The sequence below is a fragment of the Apaloderma vittatum genome, unplaced genomic scaffold, assembly GCF_000703405.1.
Source record: "Apaloderma vittatum isolate BGI_N311 unplaced genomic scaffold, ASM70340v1 scaffold20550, whole genome shotgun sequence".
Taxonomy (NCBI): Eukaryota; Metazoa; Chordata; class Aves; order Trogoniformes; family Trogonidae; genus Apaloderma; species Apaloderma vittatum.
This window is the reverse complement of record NW_009695316.1, coordinates 19,240-39,378: the sequence shown is the minus strand read 5'-3', so window position 1 is coordinate 39,378 and position 20,139 is coordinate 19,240. Positions and strand designations below refer to the sequence as shown.

Below are 20,139 nucleotides of genomic sequence, written 5' to 3'. Positions count from 1 at the left end.
ACAGGGGCTCTCCAGAACATGAACTGAAATTATTCACACAGAAAATTAATCAGCATTACTTATGATCTTCCTAAATTATTATATTAACTTGAAATCCCAGTAAAGATTTAGCAATTCTGCACTTGAGAAAAGTAGTCATGTTACAAAGCCGTATTTTTATTTACAACTTTTTTAATTACAACTTTGTGCCTAGATAAAGCCTAGAGAGTCTGTAACATCTACGTTCAAAGAAATCTATTAAAAATACACTTTCAATGGTGAAGATGTAAAAAATCCAATCAACACCTCATATGTGTACCTGACAGAGCCAACACAGAAAGCCGTAACTGCAAGTCTCACAAAAAAATAAAAAGAAAGCATGAAAAATATCAACCAGAGAACAGTTACATCCAAAATGCCATTTCTCTCAATAAACACACACATGCACGCACACTCTAGTGCTCAGCAACTGGCTGCCATGGCAAGGAGAACTGCAACAGATCACGTAAAGCAGCAACCAAAGGATCCTGCAGCAAAGAGACGTCATAATCACGATGAATGGGAGAATTCATGCAGTATATATCTGCCCACTTCCTTCACCATCACGTTACTCTCCTTTAAGTTCACCGAACAGCGAGGATGATGCAAGTTGTATCTATAAGGGAAGGGAAGACAGCCTATGGGAAGCAGTAGGACAAAGAATGGGCAAGGTCTGCTCAGACTGCTTCAGTCATTAGACCCTGTATCTGACAGCTCTCCTGCATCGCTCTGGGCAAAGGAAGGTGTGGATTCACTTTACAAGTGGAAGAATCAGTAGGCAGCTAAGCAGGACTACCAGGGCTCAAGTCAGCAGGGAAGAGGTAAAAGCAAGGACTGGTGGAAGGAAAGTCATCCTTATTACGATGGCCAACTGAGAAAGAAGAGTCTTCCTTGGCTCATTACTGAAAAAAATTAAAAAAATCAAGGTATAAAACAGCAGGCTGTTGCATATTTAATAAAGGCCAGAGCACACAGAGAACTGATGGTGTGGGTTTCTTTTTTTGTTGTTGTGTGGTTGGTTTTTTTTAGACTATGGATCACAATATGAGATGCACTGCACTTCCTCCATCAGGCCTCTATTATACTCCACCACTCTATTTATTCCACCATTCAGCTCTGTTTGCCAACATCTGCAATCAATCCAAAGCATTGACCTTATGTACGGTTGGCCGTCTGGTGGTCTGAAAGGCCCAAATCTGAGTTGGAGCAGAGTATACTGATGCTCTGTCTTCTAAGATGAAAGCAGAACAGCTTCTATCCTAAGTGATATACAAGAGGGAAGGGAGAGAATCACATGATAAATCTTCACATAAAGAATTGCATGTAGTTTGAAGGAGAACACTGGTGCTTGGAAGCTGGGAACAGAGATACTGAATTACAGTTGTCTGGATTACGTACATTTAATCCAAATATTCTTTTAAAAACAAAAAAAAAGTCATAGTCCTCACTGTCTGTGCTATTCCCTTGTACAGAGGAGGAGTAAAGGATAAAGGCCTTCCAAACTCCACCTTAGTCCCACAATTGACTCCAAACAGAAAAGCAGTGCAAATAATCATTAACTCCATACAAAAAACACCACCTCTAAATAGTGATCTTGTAAACATCACTTAACTATCCCTAGACCATTCAGGAAGCACAAAACTAACAAGCGGTTTACTCTTAAAAACTAAATTATTCTTTATGAAAACAAATTCCCCAACCATATCCCATTGACAGAACCTTTAGCATACACTGCCTTATAGCCTAGACAACTTCATTAACAAAAGAATTAAGAACACAGAAATATCCTTATTTACTATCCTTTAAAAAAAAAACACCAAAACCCACAAACCAAACCAAACACATCAGGTTAAATGGCAAGAAAGTCTTCCAAAAAGTCATCTGTGGAGCATGTCTATGTGTGCACTTGTATATATCCCAGAACAAAACCTAGAGAAAGATGGGGGGCAGTAACTGCCACAAAAAAAGACTGAGGACACACAAACAAGTATTTTAACACATCTACACACACAAAAGACAACCTCTCAAAGCACACAGAGGAAGAGCATAACATGACTTTAGGAAAGTGCGCTCCGCAGCATACAGGAATATTCATTCCTCACCTGTTTGACTTGCAGACCGTGGCTCCATATCCTTTCTAAGAGGTCACACAGACTGGCTATCAGGGTATTCTCTTCTACACCTGTGATATTCACTTCACCATGACCTAGCTCCACAGCTTCTCGACCCATTTTTTCAACCAACATCCTCTTGGTCTCAGAAAGGAAAAGGCAAAAGAGAGTTAATTCATTCCACAGGAACTTCCAGAATCACTTATGCTTTTTCAAGAACTAACAAGGAAGCACACGATAGCAGATCTGGCAGAATAACTGGGTGCATGCACTGTTTCTGAAGCCAGTGCAAGCTGCTTTGCCCCTGGTTTTCCAAGCCACGGCAGCACCAGTATTGATCACTTTACAGCCTCTTCGATCTTTCTAACAGGAGCCTGCCAACAGGCACATAATCCTCCACAGTGAACAGCAGGCCACACACTGACAAGCCAGAGGCTGTGGAGCAAGGCCCTGCGACACCAGTCCTGGGTGTTTCTGAAGGCTGGTGAGCGCTGACTGGGAGCTACGTTCACATTCTCCCAGGGGAGGTGAACCTGCATGAGGTCTTCCACACTGCAGAAATAGACATCACTTCTGAGAGACCCTGTTCAGCCAGAAGCGTGTTTGCATTTAAACCAAACCCATCTGGAGTGCAACTCTTGAGCTTCCCCAGTGAGTCGCACTCTCCCAAATCGTGCCCAATTTCATACTGGTCAACAAAACTCTCATTAACTCTCGAAGTACAGGCTCCCAGTCACAATATATTAATCATACAGCAACCAGGGACGTAAAAATGACTAGGGAACCACTTCTGCTCATTTCTTACATATTTTTTCATCCTTGTTGCTATTTTAGAGTACCTCTCCATTAAGTAATACTCCTATGCACAGTCTTAGCTGAGATGAAGAACTCCAAGTTGGCATGAACCTTCTCCTCACCTTCCCTGGTTAACTTCTCTCTCTGCTAACAGCAGGCTCACTACATTCTCTAGACGCGCATTCCCACAGTGAAAGAGTCAAGCCTATCTTCAAGGATTTTCACCATCGTATCCCTCTATTACATGAGGGGAATTATGCAGACATTTCATACATACAGAAAACTCAAGTCAAATCAGAAGTAGATGCACATACTAAACACAAATTTACAAAGTTGTACAAAATTGCAGTATCACCTCCACTGACTTAAGGGAAGAATGTGTCTATTTGATAACTATTCTCTTTACTGTGTTAGTATAAGCAGTAACATTTAATTCAGATGAATATATTGTCAAATATATACTGGTGAAGCATATCTACAAACTAAGGCCAAATTTTTTGTTAAGTACTTGAAAACTTACACATCAGAATTTTGTTAAGCCACTTGCTTAAGTTATGAGAAAAGCTCCTGTATTTTCACTACAACCTCCTCTTTTAGAATATTCACTCTTGGTGGAATAGTATATCCCATTAGTGATAACTGAAACATGCTATAATAGATATGGGCAGCAGGATGATAAAGACCCATCAGAATATTCAATCTCTATCATTTCACATTCTCTAGCAGAAATCTCTAGCTTGATAAAGTTTCCACTCCTTGCAGAATTTCTAAATATGTTATCTCTTCATGAATTCCTCATACCATGCAAAAAAACCTTTATACAAGACACTATGCAAAAACCTTTACAGGGATAAAGCAGAAATAGATAGTGTAAGAGCAGAGTTCAAACATATTGGTCACAAAATGGTCCATAAAGGACGGATATGAGATGCAAGAGAACAGAATTATTCTGTGTTACCTTATTTCGGCATTCTTTCAACAAGCCTTCTACAAATTTCCAGTTTGTTTGTGCAATTACCGATGGCGAGAGGTTAGACAATTTGGGCTGTCGAATAGTACTGCCTAGATTCCTGGCCTCTTGGATATACTTCTGTATTGGGGTAGAAAATTGACAAACAGAGATACAAATGCAAGTGAGACTACTTTGCCAAGAGGAAAGGGTAAAGTTGTCTTTATAACCCAACTCTTTGCAATGAGGAGGAAAAGATCACATCCTCTTTCAGAAAAGGCCCCTTTTTATATCCAGTATTATACTGGGCTGAGACACTTAAGGTACTATTTCACTGAAGGTCAAATCCCCATTTACGTTATTTATCTAGTATTACAACACACACTAGCGAACAATAAAACACAATACAAACTGCCAAGGATATTTAGATGCATAGAGATTCAATCACTCCCTCCACCATTGGAAAATTTCTTGTTATTTTTTCCTCTAAAATGAAAGTTTGTAATAATTACCTAGACCAAGACTATTCAAACAGCAAACTGGTCTACATGGGGACTGTGTGAAAACATTGCCAAGAGCTTGACAACATCTGAGATCTGCGCTGTGCCCTCTGTTCCTGCAGATCTCCTGTTTCTTACCCATGCTCCCAGTCTTCCAGGAAGCAGCTACAAAATGCTACTAACAGCTCTTTGCTGTGAGCCACCTTCATTTCTGAGCAAGATCATCCCCTGAACTCGCTACCTGAAAGAGCTTTTGGCTCCTGTTACTGCCATCAAGGAGTTGCCATTGTTTTCATCTCGGAGACAAGAACAATATGACAAATGTTTTGAAAGCCAGGTGACCACAGACTGGTTGGGGCACTGATAACTGTGAATAAGTGGTAAAGCAAAAGTCCTGTACAGGGACTGACAGAATACTCAGCATTAGTACGTATTTCAGATTAATAGATAACTTCTCTAGCTTACACTGAAATAATGACCAAACGAAAAGTGAGTGAATAGACAGATTTGTCAAACATAATACGAACTTTGCAAAGAGGGAAAACCACATCTTCTCCACCAGCCTCGCACTAAAGAGCTATGATACATACATTTAATTATGCATCTTTATCCAGAACTACGATTACAGACATATTGTGTATTGGACATACCAGATAACGCTCTGACACAGATTTTATAGAGGGTGTGAAGGGCCAATCATGCTGGTCCCAGTCTAAACATAACTGCAACTGAAGCTCTGACATGGAAAAGTCCAGGTGCTGGCAGGACAAGTTGGTAGCAAAAAGCCAAGCAGCAAAGTGAAAGTGGTAAATACACGAGAAGTAACAAAAGCAAGCATGCAAAACAGAAAAGGAAGAGAGTGAAGACATAATACAATGCAGAACACTTCCAAGTATTCAACATAAAAATAAATTTGTAAGTAATGAATCTGAAAGGAACAAAAGAAGAGATGGTGTTCAGTCATCAGATTGCTGTAAACTCTGCCCTCCACCGGGCACAAATATTTGAAAGTTAAAAGACCCCAAGTTTCAATTCCACAGATTTTTTGTTTACTGCCTCAAAGCTTCAATTCATCTAAAACTCACAACACTGTATTTTGAAACCACTGCCTCCTGCTCAGCCTGATCCTCAGTGTTCACTTCTCAGAAGGGGTCCCTCCCCGCTCTTTCAAACTTAATAGCAAAGTCTGGTTCACCTGGGAGAGAGGATCAATGTTCAAACAGCATTATGTAATCAAAAAAGCACAGCATAAAACCCTAAAACACCAGCACATATTAACTTGGAGCTTGGTACTCTCATCTTGGCATGTATTTGCTATTTTTATTCTTCTAAAATTGTTTGTCTCGTGTGACAGAATAACTCTTATAGGATAACCAACTTGTGAAGAGTCAGTTAAAAACAAAAACAAACAAAAAAAAGAGACTAGGAGGTAGATTTTTGTCTTTGTAATTACCTAATTGATATCTCAGAAGTTTCTATGTGCTAAACATATAACTGTTAAAAGCAATGGTGACATCACAAATCAACTATTCTTCACTTCTATTTCTAAGTAAAAAGTATTTTCGAGTTAGCACAAAATCACAGAACGTTAGGGGTTGGAAGGGACCTCTGGAGATATCTAGTCCAACCTCCCTGCCAGAGTAGGTTAACCTAGAGCAGATTGCACAGGGTGGCATCGAGGCGGGTTTTGAATGTCTCCAGAGACAGAGACTCCACCACCTCCTTGGGCAGCCTGTTCCAGTGCTCTGCCACTCTCAAAGCAAAGAAGTTCCTCCTCATTTTTAGACCAAACTTCCTACATTCAAGTTTGTGCCCATTACCGCTGTCCTGAAATGCATGAGAACGTGTCAGAGCCAGAAACTACTTGTAGGTACTTTTATTATAGAAAATTTCTTCCATTACATGGTTATGGATGACATAGATGACATTACTACAACAAAACCTTAAGAAACTAATGAGAAAATTCTGGGAATGAATACACTGGAAAGGCAATTAAACTCATTGCTACCATAAAAGAATGAACTGGACAAAGATACCTAATTTTGAATACACTATCCTAACAGACACAAGACGACTTCAAAATTTCAGTGATGCTTTTCTAAACATATTTAGCAAAGAAAGAGAATATTGTCTTCCATGAACAACATACAGTTAAACAAGCTTTGGGGTTCCTAAACAAAAAGAATGAATTCTGGTATTTTAAAACATATTATTCTTGGAATTACCCATAAATCAATATCCGGTAACAGTTTGCAATCTGTATCATTTAAATCAGACACGATAGTCTAATTAGTTCACATCATCCAGATCTTTCAAAATCCCTTCATCCCAAAGAATGACTGTGTCAGTTGTAGAAGCACAGGTGGGAGAATTTATCAGTTCAGAAGGCGGGTAAATGAGAATCAGACTGTGCTGTGTAAAAACAGTCACAAACCTGATAGTATGGGTGGGTTCACACTTCCACCTTGAAACAGATAACTCGATCCTAAAAACGGAAGCATTGCCTTTTGAAACTAATCACTCTCTGGAGGTGGCTATCTTTCCTCCACCAAATGTACAAAAAAAGCACAGAATGACTAAGTTATTTAGAGACATGAAACAGGTGGCTAAAACCCTTTAAGACCAATTCCCTCCTTCCCCCTACCCCCCCCCTTTTTTTTTTAAACACTAAAGCACATGATGACATTTTTTAGGAATCACCCTGTAAATGTGATGAAATAATTTTGTCCTTAGAGTGGGTAAAGCATAACTTTTAGAATAAGCAAACTAAGTATTTTTGGTCAGCTATGGACCAGAAGCTTCATTTGTATAAAATACACATAAGCAGAGTAGAAATGGACCACAAGTAACTGTCTAGACATTTCATAAAGGTTACAGAGTGTTATTCAGGGAAAAAAAAATTAAAAATCAGATTTCTATAGTTGAACAATTTTCACCTCTCTCTGATCATTGTCAAGACGCAGGTGCTCTGTGTGTTGTTTCTGTCTGTCCTTCCGCCTCCACTGTGCAGGAGCATTTCTCTTTGTCCATCTACAGAGAGAGGATATTTTTAAGCAAATGTCAAAAGTCGGGAGAAAGCAGTGGCAACAGGGGAAATAAGAAGTTTCTATCTTATTACATATTGAACATACTGACATCAATTACATCAGACAAAGTGCAGCTGCAAATACACACAAAGAATCTCTGTAGAAGAATCCAACATTGGGCAACCAAAGGATTTCAGGAAATGAGATCACATATACTCACTTTGTGTTTTGCTTTCCATTCTTTTATGACATTCAGTTACAATTCACACCTTTTCCCTCTTCTTTCAAAGTTTTTGTAAGAAAATAATCTAAAATATTTGCTACCTCTTAACTGAGATCCAGTAATATCTGCTTTTATATCAAGAGTAATTATAAGTAACTCAAAGTCCATCAACTATAACCTCAAACAATAGGGCTTTCTAAAGTGAATTTTCTTCTTAGAGTCCAGATTTTAAAACAAAAAAAGCAAAAAGCAAGTGATGTCATAAAAAAAACCCAAATAACCCAGAATATCACACAAAACCCACCCACCTTATCTGATTTGTTCTCACTTTGAAAAAAAGAAAAATTATACTGAATTTGCTTTCTAGTACCTCTGCTTTAGTACCATTCTATCAATCTTGCCAAGAATCAGCACCTGTTGTCTCAGCTTACTCACTTGTTGCTTGCTGGTCCAGTGGATAAAACATCAGACTGAAGCCTGGGAAAAAAACCAAGCTCGTATTTCCCTTGTCCGATTTTCATGTCCAGCAGGTGTGGGTGGACTGCAGTGTGATCTATTTTTGCTAGCCGTAATTCAATAGATTTCTCTGAAAGAAGACGACAGTTAATTTTTTACAGGTGTCTTAATCAGACTTGTATCTATAACCACACATCCTCAACTCAAAGCAGACGTCAAATTTCAGAGAGGAGGTGGAAGTTTCTTACTGACGCCAACAGGCACACTAGTACAAGTGTATTAAACATCGAAGAACTGCCACCAAAAGGAGAAAAATATTTATCTCTGTAAACTCAAACACTTTCACAGGCAAAAATCATGCAGGAAAACAGATGAGTAAAACTAAACTTTACATTAATTTCATCTCACATCTCAGTTTCCTATCTAACACATCGTTAGTTCCCCACTTAAGCTTTACACCTCAGCTTTTTTTGGTAGGTTTGGTTTTGTGGTTTTTTTATGTTTCAGAGCACGAATTGTAACTTAACTTTAACCTGATGTCTACAACAAAACAACACTGATTGTATTTTTTTAATTGTCAAGAAAGTGGCTTATTACTCTTACCAGCCTCATCAATGGTTGTGCACTTTTGATACATAGATGTGCGCAGAGTCGGTGTCCTAACGTTTAGCAGCCTAATTTTATCCACCCTAGAATCAAATACTCTCAAAACAGGGTCTTTATCATCTTCATCATGGCACATAATCTTATTGTCAATAAAAGATGCAAACATTTGGGTCTCCAGAAATCTCGAGAGGAAAGGCAAATAAGGTTCAGGCTGGTCCGACAAGAAAGATGCCTAACAGAGAAGAAGAGATAAGAGTGTTTGAGAGTTTGCATGGCTCTAGAGATACATCCACCAAAACTATCAATTCTTTTAATTAAGGATGTATTAGAATGATTTGGTGCCACTTAAGGCCAAGTTTTATTGCAGACAACTCGATCTCCAAAACAGACAGTCTATGTGAAATCTTCAATTTCATGGCCATCACTGTGATACTAGCATTTCCTTAGTGAAAACAGAATCTCAGCAAACCACAACAACAGTACTGCAGGTGTGGATGTTAAATACTTCTGGCTGGGCTCAAAGCTTATTAAGTTGGGGAGAATCTTTTCATACGATTTGATGCGAATCAGATTAGCACTTCAGCAGGCAGTGCCGCAACATAATCTTCACCCATGTGAACTGTTCTGCTGACAAATATCTGATCTCCAGCAAAGATGACAGTATCAAAATTCGAAGAACTGGGTCTTGTGTTTCCCTAGAAAAGAGCTATGAATACGTTGGTACCCACATACAAAACTGTTATGTGGGGTCATAGTTTTATTCACGAACATATTCAGCAACTCCTCCGGTTAAAAAATAAATAACCATTTTCACTAGTAATAGTTAACCTTAATGTAGAGGTCAGCCATAATGTAAGGCTTTCTAAGCTCTTTTTCTACTGTAGAAAGAGAGTATCTTTAAGTGTGCACATGTATATATATTTCCACATAATAGACAAGATGTGACTTTTTTGGGGAACACTGAAACTTAGGGGAAAAAAAATTACAATTTTGACAGTGCTGTTTTCCATTTTGGGGCCCAATAAACAGTGTCTTAGGTTGGAATCCTGTTTTTACTTTTCACATGTCTTCTTATTACAACTTACTTTATCAAAGTTTTGCATCTGTTCCCTGTTTGTAAACCAAGATTCCTTGTCCTGACTGGGCTGAATGACGAATACTTCATAATCCGCAAACATCTGTGTAAAGCGGTTGGCAAAAACTTCACGGATTTGAATGTTCAGCTGGTAAATCTTGAATTCTTCTTCATCGCACTGAATTTTAAGATCCTTTTTGCTACTGGTCTCCTCTCGCACTTCCAGCTGAGAAAGTAAGGGAACACACAAAAAACTAGTATTTTTGCTGTGTCAGGTATTCCAGGTATACAAAGTATATAATCTAGGTATATAATCTGCCATTCAGCTGCTACTCTTCTAGTCAACTTTCCAACAAAAAAAAAATATATATATACTTGCAGTTTCACCACTGGAATAAAACAGCAACATCAAAAAAATTCTGAAAAAAACCTTTCTACAGAACTTAACTATAGTCTACTTCAGCACTGGTTGTAATAGATATGGTTTAGATTAGAAAAGGATAGATAACAACCATATACACACCCATGTATGCCATATACTTAATTTACTTTATTTTACACTTTAATCACCTGCATGGGACTTTTAGGGTTTTCACTAGTCCTGCACATTAGAGAAATACATATTTCTGTCTGGTGCAATGCAAGCTCGGGATTAGAACTGTTACAATTTGACACATACCAGCTTCCAGAAAAAGAACTGCACGGTGGAAAGAAGCTTTGTATGTCTAGTAGCCAATTTCCTGTAACCTAAGTCCTTAGCAGCATAATGCACAATTCATCACTATACAGGCCAGAGTAATCTTTAATGAAATAAAATGCATTTTCTGTCAACATGTGGTCTAAGATTCATGAAAACAGCAATGTGAGATCCAGATATTCAATCCATATTATACAGGAACTGAGCTATCCAGGAAAATAAAAATCAAAGCCACAAGCACTCATGCACTAGTTCGAACGCACATCTGCTACCCCTGCCTCTGCTAATTATTATAAGAGGCACCACCACATATAATTAGACACAACATCTAGAGCTTACAACATCTGCACAATGATGCAGTTGCTGCAGCTGTCCATGCTTCTTAGAGGACCTTAGTTAGAGCAGTCCGAGGCCAACTATAAATACCACCCACAGCCACACTCTCTGCTAGAGAGAGCTCTGCTCTTCAGCTGTTTCTTCTAACTGCATGTCATAGGTAGCACTTGGCATCTATACGTTCCTCTTTAACTGTATGTTAAGCAGGTTTTTATTTACACATTTGAGAAAATTTTGACAGTTATAGCCTATACATTCCTATCATCACCAAAAGGCTAGTAAAACACCACTTTAACTTCTGTGGAAGCGAGTGTGGAGTAGATAAGGCTTGAACATGCAAAAACTTACAAGAAATTAAAGACTTGTACTTTTTCTGTCTTTACCCAATCCATTCAGCAAAAGAACAAAAGCTTACCAATTTTCCCCTGAACAAGAAGAAAACAAGGCAATAGAAAAACCTGAGAAGAGGAACACAGCTCATTTGAGCATCTTCTACTGTCTTGTAACCAAATGCTGCTTCCTATGACCCCCTGCAGCTCCCTCCCCACACAGCAGTGCTGTTCCCCAGCCTGTTTCTATCTCTGCCTGGCCCCACCTGTAGCCCAAGTCACAGTCACAGGGGTAGGAATCATACTCAGCAATGAAGAAGTGGTCAAGGTAATATTAACATACAAGAAACAAAGCATTTGCTGAGAAAAATCTAATTTCCACAAAGGCTCAAAAAAACCCACAGAGGTAGTTTGGATAATACCTTTTTTCCCCAATTCTGATCACCCAGAAAAAACAAATTCAGCCAGGGTCACCAGGAGCTGTGCATATTCACTTGCTGGGAATCAGACACCAAAGCACTTTATAACATCAACCAGAAAAAAGCATCACAGCATCCCTATGGCAAGCATATTATATCCAAGCAAAACTACACACAAGATTCCTATAGAAACCAAGATTAGATTCTAACGGCAGTTTTAGCCATGTAAATCTTAAGAAAGTGGTGCAAATTCAAAATAAATCTTAAAATCACGAACAAGGCACGGTGTATTTTTAAATACATTACTTTGGCAACGAAACACTTGGAGGATAGCCGAAGTTTTTCCTAAATGCTGTAAGGTTAAACCTCACTCCCTCTCTCCCCCAAGCTTGCCCTTGTCTCTAGAGTTTTTCATAAAGTTTGTGAGCATGTAATACAGAAAGTTCTTTCTAGTGAAGACAGTCAGTCTTTGGACAGTGACTTCACATCACTTGCAACTGCAGCTCCACAGAGAGTGCAGATAATTTCATAGCTTACCTTTTCCAGACTCACACCTGTTCTTTTTACAAGTGCTTGAAGTCTTGCAATAGTCTCATTTTCCTTCAGCAGCTCATAGGAATTCAAAGGTGATCCTGCTATGTTGCCATTTCTTTTATCAGAAACCAGGTCACATGCTCTGAGGCTCTTCATCTTGGAGGCACTTTCACTGCAGTGAAGGTTTCCCTCGGGTGGAATTCCAAAAGCCATTAGAATCTCTGAAATTTCCTGAATGAACTCAAGTTTATTTGGGAACTGGGGTAAGTCTTCTGGCAGCTCGATGAAATGGTTGTCTACATCCACAAAACACAGGTTAGCCTGGAATTTAATTTAGAACAGGATACCATTACAAATTCACTAAGCACAAGGGTCACATTTTATTAATCTTTGAAACTTTTAACACGCACAAAAAACAAGTACACTTGCACGGTTATCTTGTAAAATGGACTTGCCCCAACTATAACCGAACCAGTTGGTTGGCTTTGAAGAAAGTAGCACAAGGGTTACATTTCCAGGTCTTTCAAGGAGGTAACTCCAAAAGAAAACTCATTTTAAAACTGTTTACCAGGTACAAAAAAAAAAGCATATATTAAGTACAGATGTGTAATTTTTTTTGATATATATACAGATAGATTTTAACTACAGGATATTTTCTACACATGCATATGTAAGCATGTGACTGTCTGTTGCTCGGATTATCAGTCCACTCTAAGAGATTTGGCAAATTGCATTCTAAAAGGAGTTTTGATGTTGCAGAAGCTGCAATAAAGTTTTCTTCTCATTTTTGTAGAGCAACTTGAGAAGTAAGGCCACTCTTTGAACAAGTTCAGAAGTTTGCTACCAAGGGAAAAAATTAACCAAACTAGGTTCAGTTTTGTTTTCTTGTTCCAATCTCTATGTCCTTTACCATCAAAAAAGACCAAGGCAGGAGGAGGGAAAGAAAGAAAGAAAAACCACCTATGTGGCTTTCACAGCATCATCAAAAAAAGGCTACGCATCTTTCAAGGATTTATCTCACCAGGTATTTGGTGTGCAGGTGGTTCCCCTTTTGGCTTCCGCACTGCAAAATTTGTATCAAATAGTTTCATGACATTACATAATTACACACATCACAGCAAGAACTCCATTCATGTGTGAAATCTGCTTGAAAGTTAAGTATACAAAAGCAACTTTCATTTTCTGTAGCAGCATTTCAGGTTGTCTTCACTGCAGAACTAATGTGGACTGTCACTTTTCTGTGCAGCCTCCTCTTCACCCAGATTATGGGGTACTTTCTTCAACCTAGCTTCAGTACATTATTCTAGGAGGCACACCTGAACCCAGGTCTCACTATAGCTTTGCAGCAAAAATACATATCACTAGAGCTAAGAGAGGTCCAGTGATTTCTTATGATTCAGTAAGTGCAGAAGGACAGAAGGAAGCACTCTCACAACCGAATAGGAAAGAAAGAGTTGAAAGAACACACCACTTTAATAGCAGATTGTTACAAGAGAGGACACATGTCATCACTCTATAAAATACTCTTCCTAGACATTACACTCAGGAACAAGGGGTTTGCATCCTAATTTAAAAATTCGTCATTCCCGTAAAGTTTTATCATCACAAATAACAACGTGTCCAGGTGAAACTCTCACAAACCGTAGAAACGCAGACGCAAGTAAGAATGTTTCCGCATCTGATGCCAAAGCCTGGTCCCCTGAGGTCACCGGCACAACGTGCCATTGGCTCAGTGGGGTTTGAACTACACCCATCAATTCCAGTGCCAGAGGACAATTGCAATTCTTTAGTTTGACCTCAAGAACAATAAGGGCCAAACCCACACGCAGATCTAGCAAAGCCTGCATCAAGCCCATATCCTTCCTTTCAGCTCTGTTCAAAAACACAGAAGGAAATGATTTAGGGTCTGACAAAAAGATGTCTAAGGAGCAACTAACATTCACTAATAAGTAAGCTCTCCACCCCATTGACATCCTGAAGAGAAAATATGCTTTATTTTAAACATTAATACATAATTACATGGTATGTAAATAGATGCCTACAGCAATTTACAACAGTCAGTTCCGACAGCACAATCACCACTACTTCAATGCTCTGGGCAGCCCAGTTGCTCAAAGTCCAGGTCACACAGAGGTTTTCACATCCCCTCCTAGGGAGTCAGATTGAAGCATGGCTCTGAGTTAGAGCTTCTGCTTGAATACAGGACTGAAAAACTAAACTCCAATCACCTGTAGCATTTATACAGCATGTAACACCTTTGTGCATTAGGTCCTATCCTTGCAAATAACCACCCACTTAACACACAGAAAACACAGATGTGCAAATTTATACACACAGGGCTGGCTTGTGGAAAGTGTCTTCACAGTGGTCCTAAAATCTGAAGAATGCTCCTGTGCCACTCCTGTAAGCAAACAGGGACCTTTGGCATTTTTTTCTCAGCACTACTGATCTTCATGCCAACCCCAAATTTGTGACTGAGAACAACCTGCAGGAGCAGTTTTCAGGAACATGAATTTAACTCCTCAAGTGGCTGTTCAACACTGAAGCACAGGAATATATAGAACTGAAGTCTGTCGATAGATTTGCAATATTATCAAGGATCTACTACACCAGCAGACAGCCTGATGATGCATACGATGCAGTGATTATCTTTCAAAATAATGATCTTGGTCAGTATGGTCTAAACATATTGGCATCAAGAGGAAAAAAGGCTTTTCAAGAGAACTTTATCTTCTAAAACAACATTCAAAGATAAAAATCCCCAGGATTTGTTAATATTTAGCATTGAATAACAACTTGTTAGTGGTTGAAACAAAAATACTGAGAATATATAACTGTCTTATGTTAGCAGAGAACTGGATTTCATCCTTTAAATCTTTCAACTTTTCTAAAAGAAAAAGTTATTGCCCAAGACTCTTGGGAACACTTCATTAAAACCATGCTTTTTAAATGAGACATTACTTCTGTTTCATTTAGTCAGTTCTGGAAGACTCAGAGGTGCTTCTTTTCACTCACAATAATTTCAGTTTCCACTGTTCTCCTGCATTACAGAATGGCAAGACACACAAGCAAATCCAGTAGCATGAAATGGCCCAGATTAACTTCCTTGTTAAAAATATCATTGTAGCATTGCAAAAGTTTATTAAAAGGAAATTCAAAGACATATCAAAAAAACAATCTTACTTTAGTATTTGCTGGGTTGGTGATCTGCAAGCAAGCTAGTTTAATCACTTTTTTGATCTATCTTACTGATAAACAGACCACATTTTTGCCAGTAATATCTGAAGCAGCTATATTCCCTGTAATAGCTGCTTCCCCTTTGATTTCTGCAGCACCTTATTCTAGCACTACTTCTCCCATGCTCCTGCCCAGCCGCTCCCCTCCCGGGTTCCTTGCAAGCCTCTCATGCAGTTATTGGTGAAACAACATGGACACTCATGCACACAGAAACAGCCTTCAGCCAAGCAGCAAAACATATGAAAACAAGCTTAACTTTCAGTGCACTTCATCACAGACGTGCACAAGAAATTTAATCCCATACTAAGTATCAAGTCTTTTCTACAATTTTACTGGGCCACAGAGTCACATTTTGCAGTCACTAGTGAGCTTCAACGAGCTGTCCATCAGAGAGACATCACACATCAGTGTTCTGACGTGTCCAAGGGATAAGCTTAAATTTGGATTTTGTACTAATGCAGTGATTTTTATGAAGATTTTAATCAGTATCTGACAAAACATCAACTTCTAGGATACAGTTGGGTTTCTATGCTCCCACGGCAAATCACTCCCTTAAATCACCAGATGGGACCAAAATACGGGAGATTGTCACAAGCAAACCAAAGCAAGCCTTACAGCATGCATGTGCAAGACTTAAACTAGACTTGACTGAGTTAGGACAGATAGTGTTTTCACATATATTAGCCTAAAACACTTTGAGCAAGACAAATTAGTCTTTTTAAAACTTTATTATAAAACCACAATCAAGAAGTCTACAGTGACACTGCAGCATCCGTGCTATGCTAGATAACAATATTATATTATTCCACAACACCTTTCAACTGAGAAGCACTAACCAGATTTTCTGTCAAAGTTCACTTCTTTGGCCCTTGCCTAAATTAGATACTGCTTTCTTTAACAGTAGCTGTCCCATGCATCTATGTAAATAGATTAACAGCAGAGATGTAGTTTATGCGTTTCAAGAAATGAAAAGATATTTTTTTTCAGAATTCAAAGTAAATTAAAACTGCTTATATACCTTTTGTATTAAGTGAGAAAAATTCTGATACGATATTTATAAGTCAAGAGCCTAGAGGCAGGACTTGGAAATTCAGTTCCTTGTATAATCCTAATGATTTCATAAAGGATCATATACATTCAAAACTTTAGAGATAAGCAATGTTAAATATTAATGGCCTATTTTCTAGTGATAAATTTGTCTTTATAGAAGTAGAAATTACGGAATCCATATGTCCTCTTCTACTGTTGTACAGCGACAAGTTTTATGCATATTCCTTGACAATTTCTACATCAGGAATTCAGTGTTGAGCTTCTCTGGCTCTTTAAGTAAAGAGTATCTGAAAGCCTAATCATAAAGCAAAGTAGTTTTGAGATGAACTTGTAATCTGCCATTCCAAATACATTAAATCTGACAGATTAAACAATTAATATCAGAAATACTAATACTGGCCAACAGGTTAATCCAGTGAGAGTAGCATGCGCTTAGAATTCTTCTTAACATTTTAAAATGGTTCATTTACTTCTTGTTGCAACAATAGGTTTGGGGGGGGTTGTTTGTTTGGGTTGGATTTGTTTATTTTGTTTATTTTTATTTTTGAGGAATTCAACAGTTCACAAGAAACCTCAACTCCCCAGTGACTGCTAAGGGGACTTCTTAGTCTAAGTCATACACATCAGGCTTTAAGACCTCACTCTTTGAATAAGAAAGCACTGAAGCACCAGAAGGACAAATTTAAGTCCTGCAGCACACTCCATCACACTGCTGCTGCTATCTCAGTCCAGGCTCCTCCCTTCTCGGCCTTCCCAGACAAGTCTGACTGACTGTGAGATAACTATCAAAAACCTACTCCTCCACCTTCATAAAAAGCTATTTGGGGGAAAAAAAAAGTAAACTGAGCTGCCAGATTATTTTTAGTACTAATTTAATTTCATTTTTAACATCTAAAAATAGATCAACTACTTTACTTTAAACTTCCAAAGTAAGCTGATAAAGCTCTTCAAAATCATTTACCTTTTAAATAATTGAAATACCTATTTGAAATTAAAATAGCTTTATTCAGTTGGAAGTATTACAGTGATTTTAAAATGAGGAAATTCTTTACAAAAGGAGGACAGCCTTTCAGAAGCTTGTTATAACAATGAAAACATCCACGGTAAATATTAACATGCTAAAAAGCATACTACCCATATTTATTAGGCCTGCCAACACAAGTAAAATTTAGTAAAAAATACAGTAATCCAAAGCAATAGATTGTTTTCATGGCAAGAACATACACTATTCTGTTTTTAATTATGCCAGTGCAAAAAAAGAAAATAAAAAAGAGGCAGAGAAGAAAGGAATCAAGATATTAAATACTTGAGTTTTCATAGAAAAAAAGTAACACAGTTTGAAGAAAAATTTTCCCTTGAACTTTCCAGGAAAAACAAATGAAAACTATCAGCATATGGATTTGAGAAAAAGAGCAATGTTGGCATGGTGACCAGACTGGAGGTTCACAAAAATATCTTGTCTTTAATTTCGCCCAGTTTTTTTTAAGAATTTTTTTTGCATCAAGCTATGTTAAGCACCGCCTGATAGTGAAAATAAAAAACACCATCACAAAATCCTCCGCCTGCCACGTTTCTGCTTTCCCAGTCATGTAAACAGAAGAAGAGACAACCAGAGAAAATGGCAAAGATTAGAGACCCCCACTAGTGCCTATAAACAGGATGTTTCCCCTGGTTTGCCCAGTCCCTTTCCTGCGAGGTTACACCTACAAGTAAGCAGAGTCCAGCAGGGGCCAGAGCTGTGCAGTTCCACCACTTGTCTTTCCACTCCCTTCCCACAGGGCGACCTGACAGAGCTGTCCAGCTTCTTCCCAACAGCCAGACCACACCATTAACACTCGGCATTTTCTATACACGAAAGCAAATAAACCACTCAATGGTGCTCGAAGACAGAAGTCATTCAAATGACTGATGTAACTGCCTCACGAGCCGGCCAGACACTGGCCACCTGACACACTTCCCACGGGTGGTTACTGGCCCCTCACATAATTCCTTTGCTACCCCACATACTGCTCAGCCACTCTCGCTCTCCTGATCCTCACAATCAGCTCTTAAACGCTCTTGGTATGTCCCTATAGCGGATATTTGTGAAGTGAACAGTGGGATAAAGTCAACAAAAACAGCCTCCAAGCAGTTTGAATGTAGTCCCATCCCCACATATGAGTTGCAGAACCTTTAACAGAAAGTTTGCTTCTCCTTTATACAGTGGCTGGTGATAACAGAGCCTCACTACACAGAGGACTTTATGAGCAATATCCCAACTAGCACCAGTTTGCTCATGTATACGCTGACGTATTGCTGCAGACTGAAGCATGCATTATAGAAAAAAATTTTGAAATCAGTTTGGTGCACACATCTGACTGGCTGGGTCCACGTAAGCCAACCCCACCTCAGAAATACAGTGCAAGGAAACCCAGCCCAACCCTGTGCAGCCAGGAACCAGCACAGTGCTGAATCCAGCCCAGCTTTGCTCACTCAGCACCGCTCAGAAGCTGCTGTATGGCCTTTTGGACATAGCTGGTGAATTCACACTGCACTTTCTTGCATTTCCTAGCACTACAGGGCTGTTTTGCAGCACAAAAACATTCTGTCTGTAGCCCAATTCAATATCTGTAAAATCACAGTTCATGTGAAATAGGGATTATATATCTATTTCTTCAGCATCTCCAAATAATATAGAACTATCCCAAACCAGAGCCAGCAAGATCAGCTGTTACAGTTAGCACTAGTGATTTGGCTCATTTCTCACTTCCCTTATAGTCAGAGACAATATTTAATAAGTTGAGACAAGCTCTTCTCACCTCTTGAGGAAGTTCCAGCTTAGACCTGTCATCCAGCCCATTAGAGTGCAAGCCCATGAGGTAAGGGACAGGAGCATCCAGAAAATGAAGGAGGGATGCTGGAAGAATAGGAACATACACATGCTGCCACTGAAATGGAAACATTAGTGCTGTGATGGTCTCTGCCACAGTCATCAGCCTCTGATAATCTGAAAAAGATCAAGAAAAAAAATATTTATTTCACAAACATTTCTAAGTAAATGTGTTTAGGTCAAAGTAATGAGAGCTTGCTTTAAAGCGGAAACCACAAAACCCAGTACTAGCTGAGCGGCATCTTAATGAAACCCAGACCTGTATATCCAAGCACATTTGGCTGAAACAACAAAGAGCTCAAGGCAAAGTAGGTCATTCTACAAGTCACATGGAAATGAGCAAATTGAGCCTTAGCATGCACTAAGTCATCTTCTGCTACCTATACCAGGGTTACCAGCAACATCAGTTTGAGTATGGAAGCAGTACTGTAATTGGCTAGGAAACATATCGGAAATAATTTCTTTTCTCTGTGCTTACAGTTTTCTATGGAAGCCTTGGATGAAACCCAAGGCATCTGGTATCTCTCAGACAAACATTTTTTAAAAGAGTGTTTAAATGTCTATAAAGCATGTTGCATAGTAGCCAACCCAACAGTGTGACTGAAATAACTGCATAGAAAAGGATCAACTTTGTTTATCCTTCGCAATGCATGACCAGAGCCTCCATTCAACCTAAAACCAACTCATCTCATTCTAGAATATAGCAGCAGCACTAAACACACCTCTGCAACAGGCATACCTAAAGATCATAGAATCACAGAACACTTCAGGTTGGCAAAGGCCCTTGGGATCATCGAGCCCAACCGTTGACCCTACACTACAAGTTCACCCCTAAACTGTATCACCCAACACCACATCTAAACGACACTTGAACACATCCAGGGATGGCGACTCAACCCCCTCCCTAGG

The 20,139-nt window shown here is 39.0% G+C and overlaps 1 protein-coding gene across 1 annotated transcript in view; it reads right to left on the bottom strand.

Annotated features, from left to right (window-relative positions):
- The window catches only part of DENND5A (DENN/MADD domain containing 5A), a 50,827-nt gene that overhangs the window by 13,299 nt on the left and 17,389 nt on the right, over positions 1-20,139 (bottom strand). Inside the window, exons 6-14 of the mRNA XM_009870981.1 lie at positions 19,160-19,347; positions 12,078-12,395; positions 11,616-11,618; positions 9,770-9,985; positions 8,682-8,916; positions 8,058-8,208; positions 7,310-7,403; positions 3,883-4,014; positions 2,121-2,273 (exon numbers count right to left, since the gene is read on the bottom strand). Of these exons, the coding sequence (XP_009869283.1) occupies positions 2,121-2,273; positions 3,883-4,014; positions 7,310-7,403; positions 8,058-8,208; positions 8,682-8,916; positions 9,770-9,985; positions 11,616-11,618; positions 12,078-12,395; positions 19,160-19,347 (1,490 nt within the window). The remainder of the gene's footprint in view (positions 1-2,120; positions 2,274-3,882; positions 4,015-7,309; positions 7,404-8,057; positions 8,209-8,681; positions 8,917-9,769; positions 9,986-11,615; positions 11,619-12,077; positions 12,396-19,159; positions 19,348-20,139) is intronic.